Raw genomic sequence first — 9,249 nt, 5'->3', positions numbered from 1 at the left:
GATATATAAAAAAAGTATAAATATATAAATATATCAAAGCATATATTATATATATTTAGTGTTGAAATTTTAAGAATACAAAACACAAACCCATGAAAGTACATGCTTTTTCGAATATTCGTGCAAACGGTTGCTACTTATAATAATTAGTTTCTCAATTCTGTTAGAAATCAATCGTTTTATTCAAACGCCATAAACGCATTATTGAAAGTAATGATTGCACGCCACAAAGAATTGTGTGATGCAATAATCATTTTCAATATTCTCATATTAATTTTCGAGAAAGTATACTTCTGTAATTTCCTGATATTTACATTACGTATTAATTATTAACTCAATTCCTCTTATATATGTTTTTGATCATTATTTCATATTATATAAATAACTACATAATATGCATTACAAACACAGTGAACTTATTATTACGAATGACGACAAGCGTTTCGATTTGTTCGACACTTGCAATAGAACAATTCTATAGATTTCGATTCACTCGCCAATATGGAGTAACAGAAAAAGGTATTTAAAGTAAGTAATATGGAATATCTAGATATAATTATACAAGAATTATAAGTGTATTTATGTACACAACACACATACATCTTTGGATTATCCCGTGATTGTACCGCGTTTCTTTTTCTGCCGACGACGATTGCTGTGCCGTGACAATTAGCTTAAGTTTAAACGAATATATTTAGATGGGGAACCGCAATTAGTGCCGGGATTAAATTAATACAGGATTAATCGAAGTAGAAAGCAATCGATATGTCCTGATACCTGTAATTTAATGCCAAAGATGTTAATTCTACATACTTAAATAAAAACTCTTGGCTGATGGATTATAGCGGGTGGTGTCAATTCAATTTGAAACGTTTGTAATGTGTAAAATATGAAGCGCATTATATATATGCTGAACTCTGCTTCAATGAGACAAATAAAGCCAAAATTTATTAAGGAAAATAATTCATTAAAGTATGTTCACAGTTTTAAAGTAAGAGGAAAAATAAAAGAATCTATTTTTCTCTTTAGAATATATTTTCCTTTATCTGTACTTTTACATAAAAAGCCATTTTAATAAAAATTCTCATAGTAATTCATTTAAAATAAAGATATATAAATATTATAAACATTTTTTTAAGACAATAAATTTATTATTGCATATAAAAATATCAAAGTTTTTATAAAACCGTTTTTAAAGCAGTTACAGTTAATATTGCCACACAATTTGAGATACCGTTTACGAGATTAGATTGTATTTGTATTTTGATTCAGAGTTCAAGCAATTCATTTGCAATCATTGTGCGCCAAAGAAAAGGGACAAAATGTATTTTTCGAGAAGAAAATGAATTAAACTATTCATCTGACCAGCAAACCGATACCTGTAAAGAAGAACTCTATCGAATCACTGTTAACTATTATTCATAATTCTATCAGCGTTGCGAGTTTTTTTAGACATAGTCGTTGGCACTGCCGACATAGTAATCAATGCTACTCATAAACGAATCTCTCTCTCTCGTGATTACACACGTCTCTTAATTCCCGTGTAAATGATCGTTTTTTAAGCAAAGAGTGATATATTTGTACGGAAAGTATACTCGTCCCTGTAGACTCCCGATTATTTTATTTGCTTACATATAATTAGCAGATATATTAATGTGTTTGATACCGCACATTTTTCTTCGGGATGTGTAAAACATCTTAGCACATTTATGCGGCCAATGTAATGGATATTAGTAAATAGTATTAATATAGTAAAGTATTAAAGTACCAATTTATTAGATAAATTATACAACTTGTACAACTACAATTTAGAATTGCAAGTGTTATATTGATTTTTTTGTAGATAATTAGAGAATGTTATAAATTTTGTATATAAAGCCATTTTAATACGTGCGAATATTTTGCATATTGTTGGCGCGATATAAAATTTTAAATCTAAACTTTTCTTTTAAACTAAACTTCTTTCAAAATAAACTATACTTAATTTTCTTGTATAATGTTATGTATATAACATGTATTTAAATATTATGCACATTTTTTTAACGCACTGCACAATTTTGTATAATGCACACTCTTATCATATGCCATTTCCTGCACTCTGCTCTTATAATATATGTTGTATTGTATACGTTAGATCTTAATCATCATATTACGTTTATAAAATATTGGACTAATAATATTTGCTAGTCCGTTTGTCTATCTTCGACAGTCTACATCGACGAGAAATACGTATATATGTAATCGAATAAATCTTTTACGATTACACGATTGTGTTAACGAGGTAGAATATCATGTCATTCTGATAATCATTATTAAATGTAACTAAGTTCCTTTGCTGGCGATTTATCGCGCCGACTTTAGAAGTCGTTGATCTCATTAATTATTAGTCTAATTATTAGTCTAAGTTGGTAACGAAGTAAAACAACAACAAAGTCCCACGTCTTCCAAACGATGAGAGTATTGATTAGTGTTTAGCGAGGAAACCTCGAAGTACTTTCGAGGAGAAAGCTGTCCTTGTATACTGTAATGAGAAATACATTTATATATATACATATATATATATAGAAAAAATATCTATGTACATGCGTGTGCGTAAGATGTGTCGTTGATATGTGAACGAGAAGCGAAAGTCAAGAGTATGTGCGACGATGTAGAGATGATGTTTGCTGGCACATAACTATGTTGTTCGAATACCGCCTACACCTAATTGCCCTTATTATCCACTGTATATCAATGTCTAATAAACTGCTGTTATCCCAAATTATCAATACGTAACTCGTATAAATTTCTCGTTTCTATTTTCTTCTTTTTTAAAAAACGATTTGTTTTGACGTAAAGATTAAATGCAAAATATATTGGCACTATATAAATTTTGTGTAAAAATTCTCTATAATTTAAAAAATAATTAGACGTTAAAAACTTTACTCCAATTTGATATCGAAGATTTTATCAATCAAAGAAAATGAGAGTGAGCTGGGGCATACATGTTACGTAACAATAACTGTTTTGCCTCTATATACATAACAAGTTCAACTGATCAACATTCAAGGCAAAATAAAACAGCCGCTAGAATGATTTTCGTTGCATTAATGTACGGAACTAGTTAAACCAGAGGCTCGCCGGCGTCGAGCGTCGTAAACAGGTGTATAAATTACTTCCCAGTCGAGTTCGGTGGGATCTCGAACGCTAGTTATCAGATCGTCGTTACTAGCACATGCGACAGAAACCGACCAGGCAGTCGTTCGTAGCAGCTGTAACCATGAAATCTTTCATCAATTACTCGGCATCTAGTAAATTCCCGATCGAAAATTTGCCGTATGGAATCTTCTCTACCAAAGATAAGGTAAGGAAAATTAAATTACATTTGTAGATCGTGTATAAATCATGCCACGTCATGTGATTTCAAGGCAATTATATACAGATATATAACTACGCATTTTCAACTCCATTGGCATTTAGGAAATCGTGAGTTATCTGGTGATAAAATATAATAATCTTTTGTGGATTTTTGTAATATCTTTGAAAGTATTGGCAAAATTGCGTAATATTAAGCATAAATTGTATATTTTTTCATAACATGATATGTGTAAAGAATGGAATGTTATCATATCACATTCAACGCCGTCTAGTAGCGATTTTATTTCAGTATCATCGGTTGGTACATTACTGTCGTTCGATAATGTAATTTTCACTTTGTCTTCTTAAATTCCAATAAAAGAGTTACAGCAATGTTTCGTTAATTTGTTTATATAATAACTATAGTATTTATATATAAAATAGACATAATATAGATATAATATTTATTTAAAATATAATTTATTAGATCTGCCTAAAATACAAGAGTTATAGCAATATTTTACTTTTTACTAATTTGTTTATATAATAGCTCTCTACTATACGATATTATATATAATATAGTATAGAGAATATAGAGAATATAGATAATATAGATAATATTTATTTAAAATATTTCAGCCAGAGAAAAGAATAGGAGTGGCAATTGGTGATAAAATTTTAAATTTAAATGCTATTGCAAATTATTTCGATGGACCACTGTTGCAAAGTAAACAGGATGTATTTTGTCGTGATTGCCTGAACGATTTTATGTCACTCGGAAGACCAGCATGGCTAGAAGCAAGATCGAAACTTCAAGAGCTACTTTCTGCCAGTAATCATACTTTGCAAGATCCGGAAGTCCGCTCTAAGTGAGAAATCAATAAACAAAAATTAATATTATAAATTCATAAATCTTTAAAAATCTTATTATAATTTTTGTAACATCTTTCATAGAATTTTCGTCGCCCAGAAAGATGCTATAATGCATTTACCAGCAAAGATTGGTGATTACACAGATTTTTATTCATCTATCAATCATGCTACAAACGTCGGCATCATGTTTCGTGGGAAAGAAAATCCGCTGATGCCGAATTGGTAAAATTCCTAATAAATTATTATATCCGTGTACTTTAGAAACTGTAGAAATAAAATGTTTCTATATAAAATAGGAAATATTTGCCGGTTGGCTATCACGGAAGAGCAAGTTCCGTTGTTGTGTCAGGCACACCCATAAGACGACCGTGTGGTCAAACACTTCCGGTTGAAGGTGCAGCACCTGTTTTTGGGCCAAGCAGATTAATGGATTTCGAGCTTGAAGTTGCTTTCTTCGTCGGTGGACCATCCACAAATCTTGGTGATACTGTTCCAGCCTCGAAGGCACATGATCATATCTTTGGGATGGTCTTGATGAATGATTGGAGCGGTACGATATAATTGAAAAAATTTACGCTTTAATTAATTTAAATGTGTATTATTATGCTTCTGACTTTAAAAAATTTTTTTTTATTTTGTAGCACGAGATATCCAAAAGTGGGAATACGTCCCATTAGGGCCATTCGGCTCAAAAAATTTGGGAACTACAATTTCTCCATGGATCGTTACGATGGAAGCTCTAGAGCCCTTCAAAATACCAAATATGACTCAAGATCCAGAACCATTCCCGTATTTGCAACATGATGAGTCTTGTAACTTTGACATTAAATTGGAAGTTGATCTTAAACGTGAGTTGACATTTTTTAATACTTTTTTCATAATAGTCATTTATATACTTGTACATATTGTTTGTACAGTTTTTTAATTGTATATGATTCTTATCTTTTTACAGCTCCAAGTGGTGTAGTCACAACGATATGCCGGAGTAATTTCAAATACATGTATTGGACTCCACGACAGCAATTAGCACATCATACTGTCACTGGATGCAACATTAATCCTGGTGATTTAATGGGTTCCGGCACTATAAGTGGCACCGTGCGTTTGTAATCTGATCATTATTACTTTAATTAACATTATTAGCACAGTTGATATATTAAATTAATTTTTGTCATATCTTATTTCTTTTGTGACATTTATTTCTTTAAAATTACGTAAATTATGATTTTACCATGCAACTTTGATATAAAATATTCATTTAGACTTCAGATTCTTATGGGTCTATGCTGGAATTATGTTGGAAAGGCACACATACCATTCCGTTAAAAGATGGTACTACAAGAAAATTTCTTCAAGATGGTGATGAAGTGATTATTCGCGGTAAATAAATAAATTTAACACATAGCTAAAATTATATAACAATTTACTAATGCAATTACATACGATTAATTTATTTCCAGGTCATTGTGTTGGCGATGGCTATAAGGTCGGTTTTGGATCATGTACGGGTAAATTGTTACCGGCTAACACAAAGTGAAATTGGTGGTAAAATACAAATAAGGAAAAAATTACTTAGCCATATTTTGCTGTCTTTTATGTTTTATTATATTTTTAGTACATAATAAATTTTTCATTATGCACTTATTTTTAATTGTTTAAATTTATTTTTAAAGATCCATCAATAAAAACAGATTTAAAAAAAAAAACAATGACATTTAATTTTAACTTAAAATTTAATAAAAAATCACATATGCCTTTACATATTAATTAGACGACAAGTTATTTTATCAAGATGCTACATAAAGATTTACCCTAAAATTGGTATTAAAGATTTTGATAAATCGCCATGTTAATAGGCGACGTTACTCTGCTATGGTAATTTACTAAATTTATTGAACGTCTGGAACTTACACTGCATGCGGAGATTTTATCGTACAATGGCCCAGTGCAAACATTGGTTTCATTAATGGGAGAAGATCCAATCAAGCGCACGACGGATTTGTGACAAACATCGCGATCGACGTACTCCTTTTATTTGCTGCAGTTATGATCCAGCGCTCGTTCAAAATGGATCCGGCGCAGAAGTGCTGGGAGTATGCGTGAAGGGAAACTATGTACGGGTAAGCACCTTCCGGTGCCGGTTCACCTCCGACCACCTGAGATGAAAAAGGCGGCAAGATCGACATTATGAAGATCGACTCGGGGCCTTGGGCTCGCTAAAATTTCAATTAATAATATTAAAAAATATATATTCTCGCTAGAAGAAGTTGATCGTAACACACCAAAGACAGTTCTATAAATATAGATTGGAAGAGGCTGTAAGGGTCACACGCGGATCAAGATGCGTTTAAATATTATAATGATTTATTTCTCAAAATCCAAAATTCCAAACGTTTCGGCTCCTGTCCGAGCCATCTTCAGTGGTATAATGTTAACAACAATAATAAAATGTTCTCCTTAACAACACGGTGAGTTTACTGTTTCCAAGTTTTACAGAAACTTAGTGAGACTACAAGGTCCAAATCTGTAAAGTAATTAAGGAGTTATATCCTTGTCTTAATTAGAATTCTAAAATAACTCACCAAGTAGTCTGGAGAACGAATACATCGTAGAGTCAAATAAAAATGGTATGAACATATGGCAAAGAAATGATCTGTACAAAGAGATCTGTACGAGGAGATCCTGTCGACACGACGCACAACACAAAAATGATTCCGTAAAGCAGGCAGGGGCGAGTCTTATGTCAAGCGTTGGCAAAAATAAATTAAAAAACGTGTAGGTCAAAACGTAAGAGATAATAAATAATAAAAAGTAAGCGATAATAAATACATAAAATAGATAGTCGGGAATGGCTTAAGTCAAACGTTGGTAAAAATAAACATTGGTAAAAATAAAATAAATTTAAAACGTATAGGTCAAAACTTAAGAAATGATAAATATTCAATATATAAAGTCAGCGGTAATAAAAAAAAATATAACCCATGATCCTGCAGAAGAACAAAGTGTCATGGACATGGTTTACAATTTATTTAAGATAGATAATAGACAACCCATAGTTCTATAAAATATGATTAGAAAAAATGTGTAATAATATAATAAAAACTAAGTCTTGCTCTTTCTCTTGCTTAATAATCCATGAAAGGAAACGATAATTTTATTATTATTTGTATAATAAATTTGAGACTTTTTAATAAGAGTATGGAAGTCCCCACAAAACTCATGCAGCGGGATGCTGCATTCGGTGCAACTGGAATTCGTTAAACGATCTCATTTCATAAAATATCGCGGAAAATACTAAACACGAAGATGTAGAATTAACCCTAGGTTAATACCCGAGAAAAAATGATTAGATATAATCACATATGATTATATAAAATCGACATTAGATATAATTAGATATAAAAAATGGCCCGATATAATTGTATATAATTATATATAAACACATATAATTATATAACCATATATCTTTATATATAAAATAGAATGTCTGTATATATGTATGTTCTTTATACATTCTTAAACTATTCGACCAAATTTTTACCAAAAGTATATAATAAGGGTAGAATTTTCCGGGGAGTGTTATAGAGTGTATAGTTTTTCGTTACCGATCTTTTTGAGAACCGGTATCCAAAATTTTTCCAATTTTTCGGGAAATAATTGACCAAATCTTAAAAAATTGTATACAAAATAAGGGTAGAATTTCCCATGGAGTGCCATAAACTGTATAGTTTTTTGTTACCGATCTTTTTGAGAATTGGTATCCGAACTGATAAAGGAATTTTTTTCGATTAAGGATATTAAAACACAAATGAAGTCGTTTGAAGAAAAACGACTCCCGGGCGAACCAGCTAGTGGTTATATATAATTGTATGTGGTTATATCTAATTATATCTAATTATATCTAATGTCGATTTTATATATAATTATATGTGATTATATCTAACATAATAAATATTTTATATATATTAAAAAAAAATTCTGTTAACTTCGATTAAGGAATAAAGCATTGATAAATTAAGTGTATATTTTTTTCAAAAGCCAGAATCAAAAGTGAAATGATTTACATATAACTTGGCGCTGCTTGGCGTGAGATACTGCCGTGTCTCTTGATACCATTCTTATACCATTGTTTGTCAAATTTTAAATACGAGAAATAAATCCTATCGGATGCCATCTATCGAATAATCCGAATTTAAGTTTATATATGGTTATATATAATCATGTCAAAATGTATGTGAAACTTTATATATATATATATATATATATATATATATATATATATATATACATTGTAATTCGTTACTTCTGTAACTATTAATTTCTTTACTTGCGCACCACGTACCGCGCCTGACTCGTATTGCCGTCTATTAATTTGTTGTCATTTTCACGAATCTAATGATATATTTAAAAAAATTAAACGCACAACCAAACAAACGCTCCGGAAGAGATGGAGACAGAACGAAAGAGAGAGTCGACCGTCGTTGGTTCATCACCCTTCACTCCTTCGACAAGCGACTCTTACTACGAAACTTTTCGGAATAGATTCTGATCAAAATTGCTTAGTTCTTTTTTTTAGATTTTCATTGTGCTTTTTTCTAGAAAAAAAAAAAACAAAATAATCCTGATAGGAATCTATTCTTAAAAGTTCCATAATGCGTGACTAATGGATGCAATAATAGCGACGATTAAAAAAAGGAATTTCGTGCACGTGTACGCAGGCACGCGTTACACGGGTTTTTCATTTTTTCTTATAATAGATAATGAAGCGACATTGAAGAGAATGGTCTGATTGGCTAAGTAAATCACGTGATCCAGCGCTATTTTGTTTTTCGCTTATGGTTAAATAAGTAAGGTTAATACACGTCTGTGTCTCGCTGCACGTGAGACAGCGCAAGACATTACGTGGTTCCGTGTATTCGCGAATTAATAATTGAAAGGCTCCTAAGTTGTTTTTTAAGTATTGTAACAACTTCAGTTCTTGCCTTTATATTCCTGTGTGTGTGTGTGTGTGTGTGTGTGTGTGTGTGTGTGTGTGTGTGT

At 31.1% G+C, this 9,249-nt stretch overlaps 1 protein-coding gene across 1 annotated transcript; it reads left to right on the top strand.

Annotated features, from left to right (window-relative positions):
- Window positions 1-3,062: 3,062 nt before the first annotated feature.
- On the top strand, window positions 3,063-5,853 carry LOC112465059 (fumarylacetoacetase). Its single transcript, XM_025032429.1, has 8 exons — window positions 3,063-3,343; window positions 3,976-4,205; window positions 4,291-4,431; window positions 4,506-4,759; window positions 4,851-5,057; window positions 5,162-5,307; window positions 5,472-5,589; window positions 5,670-5,853. The coding sequence occupies exons 1-8, from the start codon at window positions 3,215-3,217 to the stop codon at window positions 5,744-5,746; spliced, it is 1,302 nt and encodes a 433-aa protein (XP_024888197.1). The 5' UTR covers window positions 3,063-3,214; the 3' UTR covers window positions 5,747-5,853.
- Window positions 5,854-9,249: the final 3,396 nt, after the last annotated feature.

The sequence above is a fragment of the Temnothorax curvispinosus genome, unplaced genomic scaffold (assembly GCF_003070985.1).
Source record: "Temnothorax curvispinosus isolate PA1 unplaced genomic scaffold, ASM307098v1 QBEX01014880.1, whole genome shotgun sequence".
Taxonomy (NCBI): domain Eukaryota; kingdom Metazoa; phylum Arthropoda; class Insecta; order Hymenoptera; family Formicidae; genus Temnothorax; species Temnothorax curvispinosus.
This window is presented reverse-complemented; position numbering and strand designations above follow the sequence as displayed.

What these genes read in the sequence shown, in the direction of transcription:
- LOC112465059 (XM_025032429.1), top strand. Translation starts at nt 3,215, where the DNA reads ATGCGACAGAAACCGACCAGGCAGTCGTTCGTAGCAGCTGTAACCATG. An exon ending in TCTTCTCTACCAAAGATAAG is followed by an intron (nt 3,344 to 3,975) that starts GTAAGGAAAATT and finishes AAAATATTTCAG; the next exon opens with CCAGAGAAAAGAATAGGAGT. An exon ending in TGATGAAGTGATTATTCGCG is followed by an intron (nt 5,590 to 5,669) that starts GTAAATAAATAA and finishes ATTTATTTCCAG; the next exon opens with GTCATTGTGTTGGCGATGGC.